This window comes from Mesoplodon densirostris, chromosome 1, assembly GCF_025265405.1.
Source record: "Mesoplodon densirostris isolate mMesDen1 chromosome 1, mMesDen1 primary haplotype, whole genome shotgun sequence".
Taxonomy (NCBI): Eukaryota; Metazoa; Chordata; class Mammalia; order Artiodactyla; family Ziphiidae; genus Mesoplodon; species Mesoplodon densirostris.
The window spans coordinates 14,918,843-14,935,517 of NC_082661.1; the positions used below are offsets into that span (position 1 = coordinate 14,918,843).

General features: G+C 41.9%; 1 protein-coding gene across 1 annotated transcript; it reads right to left on the reverse strand.

Moving 5' to 3' along the window:
• Window positions 1–349: 349 nt before the first annotated feature.
• On the reverse strand, window positions 350–16,428 carry LOC132487786 (pancreatic lipase-related protein 3-like). The gene is given in 9 exon segments (XM_060095537.1): window positions 350–457; window positions 1,255–1,370; window positions 4,736–4,876; window positions 4,959–5,078; window positions 7,320–7,428; window positions 11,295–11,426; window positions 12,075–12,097; window positions 12,100–12,193; window positions 16,420–16,428. Coding segments are annotated over 9 exon segments (852 nt in total).
• Window positions 16,429–16,675: the final 247 nt, after the last annotated feature.

Genomic DNA, 16,675 nt, shown 5'->3' on the forward strand with positions numbered 1-16,675 from the left:
ACAATTTGTCCAGTGTTGCATGTCTATCAAGTGATGGAGCAAAAATGTGCATCAGACAGCCTGGCACTAAAACCCCTCCTTATTTTATTTTATTTATTTTTTAAAATTTCATCTCATTTTTTACGACTGTTGGGTAAAAGTACAATAGAACATGTCAAGGAAGTTGACTTGATGTTCTCTAGTTTGTTGCCATAATCAGCATCCATGTGGCACAGGAGCCTGTGGTTCTCCAGTTAAGCAGGTTGAACCCCACTAACTCTGAATCCACTGTGACTCTGAGAACCTGCTTCCTTCCACCTGCCTTTGGTGTAGTAAATGTCAGGATCCATTTAGCCATTCAGAGCAGCATCTAGAGCTTGAAGAAGGTTTTGAGGACGTGCCAGTGGTTGGGTGGCAAGCTTTCCAAGAACAGCAGTTCACCAGCCACGATATGAGTAAGGACAACTTGCTCAGGAAACTGAGAAGACAGCCTGAGGGCTCACTCACCTTGCTCTGTAAAAGGAGGGAAATGCTTATTCCTGTCCCAACACTGTACTTATTCACAAAATGCTATTGCTTACAACACACTTCGGCTGGAAACCCCACATTTTTCTTCCCTGATAAAACGGGGGCTAAAGCACAAGCAGGAAAATCTTTCCACTTCCCACTACAAAATAGATTTTCTTTCTCCTTTTCATAATGATAACCAAATGAAAAATATGTTCAGCTCAGATCTGGTACCACGTGCTTTAGGACTCAAGCAAAATCAGATTTGGCGTTTTGTAATGTATTGATCTGCATGGATCTCCTGTGAGCTATCTACGCCTCAGTTCTGCTCTGTATAAATAATTAAATTTTAATAAAAATAATTTTCATGTTCCAAGTAAATGGTAATATGTTTCACTGTAGCTATTGATTGGTTCAGGCTTCTCGGGGCATCTTTGAGGATGACATTTAAAATATATACACACAAACATTTTTGCCCTTTTAGATAGTAGCATCGAATTATGGCATAACAAATGGCAAAAAAAGCAAAATTGGATATAATTCAAAAGAGCCACAACAACCAGAATACAAATAGTTGGTTTAGTTATTTAAGCCCTCCAGCAACCCCAGTTACTGTTCAGTACTCAGCACAGAAAGAATCTATTATTTCCCAAAATGGCAGATGCATTTTTTTTTTGCTACATACTCAATGCTCTAATTTTTAGTTGGCTGATCATGCTTCAAAAAATGACTCGTTAATTAAATTACACCGCAAAACGTTTTACTCACTGCTTTGAAAGATCTGTAGGATCTACAAGGATAAGCAATAAATGCATCGGGATTGAGAATGCTTTCAGCAGAAAAGCGATGACTTCGGGCATGGTTCCAATCAAAGAAGGAAAACACTTCTGTGAAAACAATTTCCAATTAACTGATAGTATGAACCATCTCTTAGAAAAAGTAATTTTAAATGATAGTTTTTTGACTTGGGTCCGGGTCACCAGACCTTGTGTGTAGGCTTGGATATTCCACATTGATCAATATTACATATCATTTTCTTGTACGAAAAAAATCTCCGTGTGACTCTAAAGGGACCTTCAATCAGGATAAATAAACAAATGCAAATGCAGGTGACTGCGCTGACACTACTACCCCCAACACTTCCCAGATCTCTGCTGTAAGCACTTGGAGCTTTGAATGTCATGGCGCACACAGCGTCTCCACCCCAGACCGATTCATTCCGTCTCCCTGTTTCTGCAGGAGCGACTGAACTCCCTCCTATTCAGTCATAGAACAGCCAGCAAGGTTAACCAGTGGACACCTTCAACTGAGCGTCCAGGTGAGACAGGTGGGAGGTATGGTAAAGAATGCTACAGACAAATTAGTTTTGCCATTGTCAGGCATAACATTCCTGCTACTAATAGGATTATTGCAATAATACATAAAAGTTCTAAGTACATTTGTGCATTCTCAAGTTATCATAGCATTCCAGTCATTTATACTCTCTTTTTCTTACATAAAAACGATTTTTACTCTTTGACATGGACTATTCTTCCAATGACCTACCCAGCTTGGCTGACTTTTAAGAAACCACATTTTGGTTTTAGCGTATGTGGGAAATCACTTATCTATAATTGTGGCCTCCAAAGAATCACTCCTTCCTAGGTCCTCACCCCTTTGCAATATCATGTGACTCTTCTTCCCTTCGGGAGATGGAGTTGTTTTGGGGTTGTTGTTGTTTTTTTCCCCTTCTGGGTTGGGGTTACAGGCTAGTCTTGTGACTTCTTTGACCAATAGGAACTGACACTGTGTGAGTCAGTGGAGGAACTGACACTGTGCAAGTTCCAGGGCCTTGGTCTTCAGAGACCTTCCAGCCTCTACTCTGGCTCTCTTGGAACCCAGCCTCCATGTTAAGAAATTCAGGTTAACTGGCTGGGGAGAGAACCTCTGAAGGATAACAGACCACTTAGAGAGGAGAGCTAGTACCAAGACCCCAGACATGGAAGGCCATCTTGGACCTTCCCACTCAGCTTAGCCCAGCCCAGCTCCCAGCTGAATGAAATCACATGCATTCGTCCAATGGACACATCACAAAGCAGAATCTCGGCAGAGCTCTCCCTGCATCTTGAGGCTTAGAATCATGGGCAATAAAACCATTATTCTCTTAAGCCACTATGGTTCATTATGCAATAGATAACTGAGACAGCATAATTTCAGAAATGCAACAGAGCAGAGATAAAGAATTGGCATAGGGGCTTCCCTGGTGGCGCACTGGTTGAGAGTCCGCCTGCCGATGCAGGGGACGCGGGTTTGTGCCCTGGTCCGGGAGGATCCCACATGCTGCGGAGCGGCTGGGCCCGTGAGCCATGGCTGCTGAGCCTGCGCATCTGGAGCCTGTGCTCCGCAACGGGAGAGGCCACAGCAGTGAGAGGCCCGCGTACCAAACAAACAAACAAAAAAAGAATTGGCATCATTTTTTTTAAAGGAGGACTTCTCTTACATCAGGTTTCTTTACATACAGATTTATATTCGTAATTAATTGTGATTTAGACAAGATGGTTCATTAGAATATTGGGAGCTATGAATTTTAAAAGTAAATGGTTTCTTAGTAATAAATATAATGTAACATAGAATATCTTGGAGCTTAAAAGTCATCTAAAGACTTAACATGAATGATAAATGTGCTTTTAATCCAATAAAGTTGTAGGAATTATATCTCAAAATGATAGCTTATGATAAATGTATATTTTATTTGAAGTCATTCTTTTACAGAATTTCAAGTGCTCAGTATATAACACTTAATATAGTTATGTAAAGGAGTCTTATGATCTATATTTTATCCTAATAGAACTAATTTTAAATCATAATATGGCAAATAATGAGAGAGATAAGTTTTATAATAGGCCTTTTCTGAATGAATTTCGCTTACCTGCACTAGGTCAAATTGGCTTTAATTCTCATTTTGAGTATCCGTAGTTTCACGAGTTTTTTTTTTTTAAGTAATCATTGCAAACAGATATTTCTAATTACATTTACTCTTTCAGAACAGCTATTAAAACTTTATAACTTATCTCTAGTGAAGAGGAAATTTGAGTTACTCTCAATGTCCCGATCTGTGTATCTTTCCTCTACAACAGCCAAATGGAAGATAAAATAATTACATCATCTAGCTATTCTGACCACATGGGATCAGGTGATGGGATATTTAGGATCATCCAGATATTTATTGTGTCATCATACATTATATTACTGTGCATTATTATATATTATGTATGATATATTTCATTATTTACATGATGATGTGTAGAGTTAGGGAGGAATGGAACTACCAAATAATAACTTTTTGGTGTCTTATAACTAAGTGCCTTATAGATATCATTATTATCATTATTATTATTATTATTATTGGAAACCACTTTAAAAGGTTAAATATTATTTGTTTAATTTGTGATTAATTTAATTTGTGACTCAGAGTGATTCTGTTAAAAAGCAAGTCAAACCATGTCCCTCTCTGCTCAAAATCCTCCCATGGCTCCCCTCTCACTTGAGTAAAAGCTGAAGTCTTTACTACAGTCCATAAGGTGCTGTATTATCTCCCTCTGCCCTGTTCCTTCTCTAATTTAGTGTCCTACTGCTCTCCTGTCTTTCACTTCATTTCAGCCACAGTAGGCTCCTCACTGCCATGAACTTCACAGGCTCCTGCCCCAGGCCCTTTGCATTTGCTATTCCCACACCTCAGCCTGGAATGCCTAACTGGCTAATTCCTTCAGGTCATCTTTTCAGTAAGGACTTCCTGGCCACCCTATCAAAAATCTCCTTCCCCTACATTACCCCCACTGTCACCAACGCATCATATTCCCATTACATGCTTTGTTTTGTCTCTTAGCACTTATTCTATTTTTGTTTTTCTAGCAAATTAGAATATTAGCTCCATCAGGGAGGGACTGCTGTCTTTGGTATGCATTCCTACATCTGCTATTCCTAGAATAATGCTTGGCACATAGTAAGCACTCAATACATATTTGTTGGATGAATACATCCTCCTTGTTCCTACTGAGTGAGCACAACATGCTAGACATTCTGTTAGACCCTGGGGTTGCAAAGGTAACTAAGATGTGGACCCTGACCTTGCAGATCTCACAACTGCTGGGAACTTCATACATGCAACTGTGTTTGGGGCTAAAACATATTTTTATATTATATTATATACAAAAGCATATGGATTCTATCTAAGCAGGGAGCTCACTGAATTTATAACAGCAGTCCTCACATTTTAGAAAGTATTTAGCTTCCTTGTAAATATTGAGATCAAATTTAAATAAAGGTGTAATTAAATCTTCACATCCTGGCATGTGCTTCCCTCCATTTGGGTAAAAGTCAAGGTGGCCACAAGCATTAATAGTTCCAACACCTGAAATTTATAAAGCAGGATAAACGCTTCTAAAATTCTCCTCCATGCTTCAGTGTAGTTTCAGTTTGTGTTAAAAACTTACCAAGCTCGAAGAGGAAGCGAACTTCATTTGTATGAATAACATCAACAGAGTTGGCATCTGAGGGGTCCAGCCTGACTTCATTTGGAGTGTTGTGGAAACCCGGCCCAGTTGAATCCAACCCTAGGAAAAAGCATAATGTGTATTAAACTAAGACATACAAAAGTACATTGATAGTACATCGATAGTGGTGTTATTTTGGAATGATAGATGGTGAATGCAAGGTATTCTTTCTTACATGATTTATGTAGGTCAAACACCACTCAGCTTGAGGGACAGATACATAAGCTATAGGGTCTGCTTACATTTATATATGTATATATGCAGGTCTGTATATACTGCAATGTCAGATTCCTACACACAAGTGAGGCTGTGTCTAGACAATGCCAAAATAGCTAACGGAGTCAGAAAATTCAAGGTGGCTATTCTAGGATCTGTACATGGAATACCATACATATAACTAAGGTTATGGATTGTAGACCATCTTAAAAGCAACATTAATATGTAAAAATATAAAAATAAAAGATGAGAGCTCTTCAAAATGTAAAGATGGATCTCAAAGCAACACAGTTAAAATAATAGAATCATAGTCCTCAGCTAAGGCTCACTTAGTTCCATTCATTATAGGACAAACAAAAGCCTGAAGCCCAGGGAAGTGAAGGGACTTGACAAGGCCATCATATGTTAGGTGCAAAATGGACCAGGACCCTGGTGGCCAGACTCTCAACCCATTGTCTGCTGTTCAAATGTCTACTAAAACAAAGGTAAGATATCTAGGGTCTTTAAAATGTTATGATCATTCACATAACTCCTCATTTACACAGTTGACAATTATTTATCAAGCACTTACTATGTGCCAGGAACAGGGTTCAGCACCTGGGTACAAGGAGTAAGGTCTAGCCTTGTCCTCAAGGAGCTTTCTGTTTGGTGGGGAAGGCATTACAATGCAGTGTGCTCAATGCTGAGACAGGTGAGCACAGGTGTTATGCAAGTACAGAGAAGCAACATGTAACCCAATTTTGGGAAACTAAGACATGCGTCTGCTGGAGATGAGAAATACAGGCAGAGATGTGAGGGAAGAGAAGGCCAGCCAGGGTGAAGCTGAGGTCAGCAGCATCCTGGGAAGAGGAGAGAGAATATACGTGACCATCAGGCGAGAGGGTTAACCACATTTGGGAAACTGTAACTAGCTTTCAAGGGCTGGTGCATAGAGTTTTAGAATTTGGTGAAAGACGAAGATAGCATTTTAAGCAGGAGCCAGATGTAACCTGAGCCACGATGAGTTTGGACATGACCTGGTTGTCGATGGGCAGTTCTTACAAGTTTGCAGAAGGGGAGATTTATGGTCAGATTTGTATTTTAGCAAAGTCTCTTTGCTGTTAAGTGGAGACTGGGCCCCAGAGTGGAGAGGACTCAGAGCTGAGCTGCAGCTGACCCTTGGGAAAATGCGGCATGAGTGAGAAATCAAAGTGCCACAGTGGTGGGGTGTGTGTTACCTCAGCACAACAGCCTGTCATACAATTCAGGTTTTGTTTCTATTTTTCTGGTTAATATAAGCATGGAGAGAGAAATGACAGAATGAGAAGAGGAGAGGAGGGAAGAGGGGGCCTAGGATAGAACCTTGAAGAATACCAATGAGTAAGGGAAGGCGAAAGAAAAGGCACCTGCAAGGGAGCCTGGAAAGAAGCTGTCAGACAAGAACAAAGACAACCAAGAAGATCGGGAAGCACAGGAGCCAGGAGGAGAGGGTGTCCAACAGCACAGAGGGGCCAAGGGTCAAATTCTGCAGAGGGGCCACGGAAGATAAAGATGGGAAAGGTCTGGGAGAGTCCCACTAAAAAGTCAGAGTGCAGGGAAGGGGTACAATTAAGTATCATCCTCAAAACCCTAATTCATATGGTTCACTCTGCAACTTGTTTTTAGACTTAACAGTGTATCCAGGGGCAATATTCAAAATGTTCACAACTGCAATGGCATATGGGCCTTAAACAAACCAGTTCAGCATTGCCAGCTACACTGGGTGAGCAGGACCATCATCAGGGCTCTATCTCATTCTGTGTTATTAGTTGGTATGGAACTGCAAAGCATGGAATGCATCATAATTCAGTCAACCATCCCTGACAGGTGGATGATCATCACAGCTTCCATTACTTTGCCACCACAGATAACGCTGCGGTGAACACCCTTGAATGTGGATTTACACACTCACACTTTGGAAGCGTTTCAGGTTTTGGTTTGGGGGAGTCACATTTTCTCCTGTCTTACATTTGCTTCTGCGACTTCCTTTGGCATTCAGATACTTGACATTTTGTGCATAAACAAATATGTAAACAAACCCAAGGCCCATCTGCAGGGCTGACTTACCAGTTATCCTTCCAAGGCCTGACGTCCTTGACCCAGCTTCCCCAGCCAGATGAGCTCCCAAGCTGTGGCCAATCAAGTGCACTTTAGAAGGGGAATATCCAAATTTTTTCTGATAGGATTTTTTCAAAGGAAAACAGAACAACTATTTTTAAAAGAGCAGGTAGAATGGTTGAAATAGGCTTAAAATGAAAAACGAGGGCTTCCCTGGTGGCGCAGTGGTTGAGAGTCTGCCTGCCGATGCAGGAGACACGGGTTCGTGCCCCAGTCCGGGAGGATCCCACATGCCGCAGAGCGGCTGGGCCGGTGAGCCATGGCCGCTGAGCCTGCGTGTCCGGAGCCTGCATCCTTATCCAGCTGAAGCAGAGAGCATCAGGTGGGCTGGAGGAATGTCTTCTGTCAGAGTTCTTCTCCCTGTGCTAAGGGGCCTCACAGTCCTCAGGAACAGGAAGGAGAACAGCCCAGTGACCATGGCTGTGGCTTCCAGCCTGTGCCCATCCCTCCTGAGACCCAACCCATCCAGCACGCCCCCAACGCAGGTCAAAGGCAGCTCACGCCCATGCTATTATCCAACTTGCCTGTGTCTGTCTTCTCCACTTTAAGGCAACTCTAGCAAATGTCTGGGATGACTTTGGCCTTCAGAAAAAGTTTTTAAGAATATTCACAATGAGACTATGTGGCCTGAGAGTTTACACACACACACGCGTGCACACACACACACACACAAGCACAATCAACTTAATGGGGAACAAAGGAGCAAACATTTTTAGTTTCAGCAAAGTTTCAGGCTCTCTTCATAATAGTGAAAATCATGCAGTTGCCTTCACTTGGATAAATCTGTCATTTGATCAAATCTTCTGTTTACTTTTTCACCAGTAATGACAGTATTATGTGCTGCATTATGAAGAGTATTTTTACATGTGAATGGCTGCCCCAATGGCTCCTGTCGTTAGCAGGCCCTGTCCCCCACTGCTGCCACCATTTAAAATCTGCTTGCTTTCTTATCTTCCCCTACAGACTGTGTCTGATATTGGTTCTCACCCTCCTCTCCTTCAGCTTTCTCCTCCTCCTTCCCCATCTACCTGTAACCCTATTCCAGGCACCTGCTTGCCCCAGGGCCAATCCTGGTATCCTGTGATAAAATGACAGAAGAGGGGGCAGGGAAGAGACTCCTACCTGTTCCTTAGCTGCTCCTTCTGCAGGTCTGGCTCCTGAATTACTCTCGGGGGCTCCAGGCTCCCTCACCCTAGACCTTCTCCTGCTTTTCACCTTGGGCCTCCAAGGGGGCGAACAATTCACTGAACATTAAAGTCAGCCAACACTTTCCTCTTCAGTTCAGCAAAATCTCCTCCCAGCTTCCTACAAGCCACTCCTATTTATTTCCTGGACCTTTAAGAGCCTGCAGTTCAGGCCCCAAGATCAAGGAAGAAATTCTCAAAAGCTTAGGACTGGTTTTTCTCTGAAGAGGCGATGAATCTGATCTTGTCCTTTGTGGACAAAGACTCACTCTAAGTTCCTCCTTGTACTCTAGTATCCCCTGATAGAGCCGGAAGAGTAGACAGAGAAGTGGGTGCAGATAGAGAAGTGGGTGCAGATAGAGAAGTGGGGGGCAGATAAAGTGGGGTACAGATAGAGAAGTGGGTGCAGATATTGAAGTGGGTGCAGATAGAGAAGTAGGGGGCAGATAAAGTGGGGTACAGATAGAGAAGTGGGTGCAGAGAAGTGGGTGCAGATAGAGAAGTGGGGTGCAGATAAATTGGGGTGCAGATAGAGAAGTGGGTGCAGATAGAGAAGTGAGTGCAGATAGAGAAGTAGGGGGCATATAAAGTGGGGTACAGATAGAGAAGTGGGTGCAGAGAAGTGGGTGCAGATAGAGAAGTGGGGTTCAGATAAATTGGGGGGGCAGATAGAGAAGTGGGGTGCAGATAGAGAGGTGGGTGCAGATAGAGAAGTGGGGGGGCAGATAGAGAAGTGGGTACAGATAGAGAAGTGGGTGCAGACAGAGAAGTGGGTGCAGATAGAGAAGTGGGGGCAGATAGAGAAGTGGGTACAGATAGAGAAGTGGGTGCAGACAGAGAAGTGGGTGCAGAGAAGTGGGTGCAGATAGAGAAGTGGGGGGCAGATAGAGAAGTGGGTGCAGATAGAGAAGTGGGTGCAGGTAGAAAAGTGGGTGCAGATAGAGAAGTGGGGTGCAGATAGAGAAGTGGGTGCAGATAGAGAAGTGGGGGGCCGATAGAGAAGTGGGGTGCAGATAGAGAACTGGGTGCAGGTAGAGAAGTGAGTGCAGATAGAGAAGTGGGGTGCAGATAGACAAGTGGGGGGCAGATAGAGAAGTGGGTGCAGATAGAGAAGTGGGTGCAGGTAGAGAAGTGGGGTGCAGATAGAGAAGTGGGTGCAGATAGAGAAGTGGGTGCAGGTAGAGAAGTGGGGGGCAGATAGAGAAGTGGGTGCCGATAGAGAAGTGGGGGGCAGATAGAGAAGTGGGTGCAGGTAGAGAAGTGGGGTGCAGATAGAGAAGTGGGTGCAGAGAAGTGGGTGCAGATAGAGAAGTGGGTGCAGGTAGAGAAGTGGGGTGCAGATAGAGAAGTGGGTGCAGATAGAGAAGTGGGGTGCAGATAGAGAAGTGGGTGCTGGTAGAGAAGTGGGTGCAGGTGGAGAAGTGGATGCAGGTAGAGAAGTGGGTGCTGGTAGAGAAGTGGGTGCAGGTGGAGAAGTGGATGCAGGTAGAGAAGTGGGGTGCAGATAGAGAAGTGGGTGTAGATAGAGAAGTGGGTGCAGAAAGAGAAGTGGGTGCAGATAGAGAAGTGGGGTGCAGATAGAGAAGTGGGTGCAGGTAGAGAAGTGGGGTGCAGATAGAGAAGTGGGTGCAGATAGAGAAGTGGGTGGAGGTAGAGAAGTGGGTGCAAGTAGAGAAGTGGGGTGCAGATAGAGAAGTGGGTGCAGATGGAGAAGTGGGGGGCAGATAGAGAAGTGGGTGCAGATAGACAAGTGGGGGGCAGATAGAGAAGTGGGTGCAGATAGAGAAGTGGTGTAGATAGAGAAGTGGGGTGCAGATAGAGAAGTGGGGGGCAGATAGAGAAGTGGCTGCAGAAGAAGGGGAGTGTTTAGCCCTGACTCTTCTCCAGGATGTTTCCTAACTGGGCTCAGTGTTGTACACCACCTTCCCTGACCCACCATCTACGTGAGGTGCTGGTCCTGTTACTCCCCCTCCCGTTGCCTTGGAATTCTCCACAGTACTGTTTCCACACTTGGCCAGAGCAGAAACACTGTCTCACTCACCATGTACCTTCAGTGCCTAGAACAGAGTCGGGACCACAGCAAGTGCGGAGTGAAATAGTTGTTGGATGGAAGGAGTGAACTCTCCTTAAGAATCTGAAAGCGTCATAAATCTTTAGATTTTACTTCACTGCATTTCACAGTGTGAAATTACTTTCTATTATGGTAGAGCATTTGGAGATTTATAAATGTCTCAAAGTATAACCCTCATAAATAGCAAAGTCTATTTTATTCTTTTAGAAAACGTGTAGGTTAAAGGGTCATGACTGGACTGGCCCATGGACCTGATTCACTGCCATAGAATCCAGTTTCTGTTGGAAAATGCACTTCACATTCTACACAAATAGCATCCATAAGGCAGAAACAGTTTCTTCTCTATCATTAAGGGTAGGTTTACAATGTGATGAAAACGAACAGAGGTGGTCCTACACACTGAACATGGCAGTAACCTTGGGGGGTGGGGAAGGATTTGGTGAGGAGCCTGTGAAGGGACACTGCCACCAAGTGGCACTTTGTAGAACCACAGGCACTTCTTTCACAGGAAGTAACTTCCCTTTTTGGCTATCATACACCAATGTTTATTATTTCACGTGTTCAGTATATGTGTAAACTAATAAAAAAGAACATAGAATTACCCCCAAATTCTTTGTGTTATGATACAAAGTCAGTTAAATATAATTTAAAAAAATCAACAGTTCTTACCACAAGAACATCAATACAATAAGCCATCTCAGCACCAACAGCGCGGAGATTGCTTACAGTGTGGATATATTTCAGCAAACCATTAATCCAGTCTAGATTAATGCACTTCACATCTTCTACTTTTAGGAACACCTAAAAAGATTTATTGTAAGTATTAAAAAGTAAGAATTAAAGAAAATCAAGGTGCCTGAACAACTGATTTCACAATAAGAAATAACATTTGCAGGTATTGAGAACCTACTACATGCTAGGCCCTGTCCTAACCCTTTTACATATATCAACTTAATACTCATTTAAAGAGAAGGAAACCTAGGCGCAGATAGGTTAATTAACTTGCCCATGACCACAGAGCTAGTAAATAGAACCATAATATGATTTCAGACAGCCTGACTCTACCACACTATATGACTTATAAGTAATTAATTGCTTACTACGTTAGCAGTCTATTAACCTTGGTATAAAAGAGGGGAAAATTAATTTCATGGAGTGAACTTGGAAATCTTTTCCTTAAATTAAATGAGAAATTTATCATACCACTCAATCTTTTGTCAAAGATGAGAATTTACCAAAGAATAATTATAAATCTTCTATCATAATCTGTGTGATTCATAATAAGTGAAAATAAATGGGAATGGGTAATTCATTTGAGGCCTTGGGACATGGACAATGTGAATAACTGAATGGAGAATTTCCATGAATACATTAGTACCTTGCAAAGTACGTTCACACTAAACATAAAGCTTTCATACTAGTGTAAAGAAGCGTTTATTCACATCATACATTGCACGTGTCTTGCTGCCATTGCCATCTGATTTCCATCCATGTATGTTGACATGGGTGATCTTGTCTGTTCTGAAGTGTGAGGCTTGGATAGTTAAATAATTAGCTGCACTGATTCCCTGTTTCAGGTGAAAAGAAATTAAGGTAAAATAATTGAAAATTATTTACTATTTAGTAAAATTATTCTAAATTTGCTCAAAAGCCTTCCTCTAAATTTGATTTTAACATCCTTAATACATTTTTATCAAAGAAATAGTTACTGCTACATATTGCAAAAGTACCAATAAATTATTAATGCATTACAAAGTGCAACATACAAATTTAATCATAAAGGAAATAAACATGTTTGGTTTTGAGGCAATGTACATAAGACAATGTTGGGTCAGTTTCAATCAGAATTTCAGTAAGCCTTACTTTTGTATAGTATTTTTCAGTTGTCAATATAATTCATGAGAATTATCTAATTGGAGACTTAGAAGCATGCTCTAAAGGTGGCAAAATAGATTGTCCACTACACTTCATGAATGAGGAATAGAGGTTAGACTTTCACCACACGAAATACAACAGCATATTAAAGATAATTTTATGGGATTATGTTAAATATTGTTTTGTATTTCTTGTACTTTGTTGGATGGTTTTTATAACCAAACTCTCAAAGTCTTATAGAATGCTATGAATTTAAGTGATTTTGTTATTAAAAGAAAAATTAAAAGTCACAAGTATAGGGCTTCCCTGGTGGTGCAGTGGTTGCGAGTCCGCCTGCCGATGCAGGGGACACAGGTTCGTGCCCCGGTCTGGGAAGATCCCACATGCCGCGGAGTGACTGGGCCCGTGAGCCATCGCCGCTGAGCCTGCGCGTCCGGAGCCTGTGCTCCTCAACGGGAGAGGCCACAACAGTGAGAGGCCCGCGTACTGCAAAAAAAAAAAAAAAAAAAAAAAAGTAAATTCTTGTCTATGGTCCAAATTTTTATAATTATAACTTTTAAAGAGAAGGAAGCAATTCTACAAGTTTATTCATTCCATTCTTCATGTTTTCTAGTACATGTAGGCACTTTAAAAATCAGCTTCAGGCCTGGTTCCCATTCTCTGAAATCCAAGGATCACCATTACGTATTGTTCTCATTGAGATAGTAAAACTGGTATGTGTATCCCAATATAACAAATATATGTATTCCCACAACAAATAACGCCAAGAATTCAACTTTGGTACTGATGACTATTTACCTCTCATCAGGTTAAATATTGGACTATTTCATTTACTAGTTCAATTTTATTTATTTATGATCCTGTATTTCCAAAATGTCTAGTTGCCACTTTAATGAATTTAAATTTTCTGAGAAGAAGATGACTTAGGGGCAACTTGAAGACAATTGGGCTTTCTCTTTTCACTAGAGTGTCAGTATTTGGGCTGCTATAGACAGAATGACATGCTACTACTTGAGGTTTATTGAATACATACCCTTAACCTCCTTACATGATAAATCACAGGATACATTTTAACCAAAGCATTTATTTCCCTCTGGTGGATTTTATATTTAACTTTTATGTGACAGTACATGATACAGAAAAGACAACCTAATTTGACATCTGAAGAGAGCTGTATGAGAAAGTACTCTGGACACAGAGAGATAATAGAAATAAAGGGTGTTGGTCTCTGCTTCTCATACCACCACTAGCTAGCTAACCTAGAACAATACACTCTAAGTGTGACTCCCTTGTCTATAAAATGAGGAAGTTGAACTTTGTAATATAATGTCCTTTGTAGCTCTAAAATAGTCTATGCTTTGAATTTTAAGAGTCATATTCACAGATATTTGTGTAAGTTCTTCTCCTGAGGGGAGGAGGGACCTCTCTCACAATAATTCTGGTGCTGTAACCATAAAACCACTCTAAAGTGATCATTTCTTACCAACTATACTGACTCGGTGTTTACCACAGCCAGGTGCTGACTCTTGGCACCATCCAGAAAGGGGCTCTTCTCTTGAGCAGGATACCATGAAGTAATTTTAAGAATGGAGCATGACTGGAATTGCAACTAAAAAAAAATAAAAAACAAAGAACCAGTGTGCTTTGGTGAGTAAAGGGATTGATTTAGGTCCAGTCAAATCTGAGACCTTGCAGCGGCAAGAGGGAAATGAATACCACTGTTGTTTCAAAGAAACCCATCAACTGAGACCAGCTTCCCCACCCCGCCCCAACCCCTCACTGTGGAATGGGAGAACAAGGAAGCAATAATAAGGAGCTGCTTCACCTTAAAGATGAAGCCCCACCCTTGGGCTGGGAGACTCTGCAGAAAGGAATAGGACCAGCTGACAGAAGTTGAAGAGTTCAATTTAAGGAGCAATTTCCTAATAAGTAGAATGTCCCCAAATTGGAACTTATTGGTTGATTACTTCAATAATACATTTGATGGGACTTCCCTGGTGGTCCAGTGGCTGGGACTCCATCTCCCAATGCAGGGTGCCCGAGTTCAATCCCTGGTCAGGGAACTAGATCCCACATGCCACAAATAGGAGTTCACATGCCACAACTAAAGATCCCCCATGCCGCCCCCATGCCGCAATGAAGATCCCGCATGCCGCAACTAAGACGCAGCCAAATAAATAAATAAATAAATAAATAAATAAATAAATAAATAAATAAATAAATAAATAAATTTGCGGTACGCGGGCCTCTCACTGTTGTGGCCTCTCCCGTTGCGGAGCACAGGCTCCGGACGCGCAGGCTCAGCGGCCATGGCTCACGGGCCCAGCCGCTCCACAGCATGTGGGATCTTCCCGGACCGGGGCACGAACCCTTGTCCCCTGCATCGGCAGGCGGACTCTCAACCACTGCGCCACCAGGGAAGCCCAATAAGTAAATATTTTAAAAAACAATAATAATACATTTGAGAACGTTGTTACAGGGAAAACACTTATTATAAACAGGGTATTAGGGATTTAAATATTGCATCTGCCCTCAAGGAGACTGCAGTCTAGTAGAAGTCATACATCATATACATAAAGAGCTCTAAAACCAGACAGAAGGTAAGATTTATGAACTGAGTAGAAAGGTAATAAATCCAATGTCAGTGGCACTGTTCAAGGAGAGCCTGCATGACTATTTGGGGTGACGTAAGAGAGATTTACACATCTGGTAGAAAGTTAACTATTATACATGACCTTCAAGATCCTTTCCAACAAATGCTTTGTGGTTTTATTAAAACTATCACTATAGGGGCTTCCCTGGTGGCGCAGTGGTTGACAGTCCGCCTGCCGATGCAGGAGACACGGTTCGTGCCCCGGTCTGGGAAGATCCCACATGCCGCGGAGCGGCTAGGCCCGTGAGCCGTGGCTGCTGAGCCTGCGTGTCCAGAGCCTGTGCTCTGCAGTGGGAGAGGCCACAACAGTGAGAGGCCCGCGTACCGCAAAAAAAAAAAAACAAAAAAACAAAAAAAAAAACTATCACTATAGTAAGGATTTTTTAAAAAACAGGATTGTCTGATTTTCTGTTCCACTCACAGCTAGTTAGATATTTTTTTCTTGCAGAAATGTAAGAAATCATTTTCCAACACAAGCTCTTAAAACAAACATTCTTTTTTTCAATAAATTTATTTATTTATTAATTTATTGGCTGCGTTGGGTCTTTGCTGCTGTGCACGGGCTTTCTCTAGTTGTGGCAAGCACGGGCTTGTGGAACACGGGCTCTAGGCACACGGGCTACAGTAATTGTAGCACATGGGCTTAGTAGCTGTGGCTCACGGGCTCTAGAGCACAGGCTCAGTAGTTGTGGCACACGGGCTTAGTTGCTCCGCGGCATATGGGATCTTCCCGGACCAGGGATCAAACCCCTGTCTCCTGCATTGGCAGGCAGATTCTTAACCACTGCACCACCAGGGAAGTCCCAAAACAAACATTCTTAATTTACTTAAAACATGTTTCTGAGAATTCAACCAGTTTTAAAAAGCCAATAGAGCACATTTAAAACTATTTCTAAAAAGGCAGGTACCAACATTCTTTCTAGTATAATCATGATGGATTTTTTAAAGTAAAACTTAATTATTTTATATAATACAAACCAGAAAAATGGGACTAATATAATAAACTTACATACATTTATAATTTCCATTTGCTCTTCATACTATTCTGGTTTTAAAATTAATTGTTCAGAATCTTATTTCACAGTCACTCAACTTTTATTGACTCCAATATTGACAGTCTTGGTACAAGTTATAAAGCCTTATGTGGCGTGATATATAATTAAACTACTTCGTCTCTTAACTTATATTAATGGGTGCATGTCAGAGAACATCAATTCTCTCTGAGAAGAATGTAAACTCACATTAATTTATTGAGGAAAAGCCTACCAGGGCCATTACCCGCTTGGCCTGTGCCTTGTCTAGTGAAGCACTGGCAGCTGCAGGCTGTGGTTGGGAGCCCTGCAGCTCAGTCTACAATCTTCCTTAATGTGACTTCTGTTAACAGTAAATTCATATTTAACTAGCCTGCTAGGTACATTTTTCAAAATGTAAAGCCACTGGATTAGATTAAAATACAGCAGGAAAAAAAAGCATTAGTATAAACATCTTTTCCTGGAACTACTCACTAGCTATTTTGATTAGC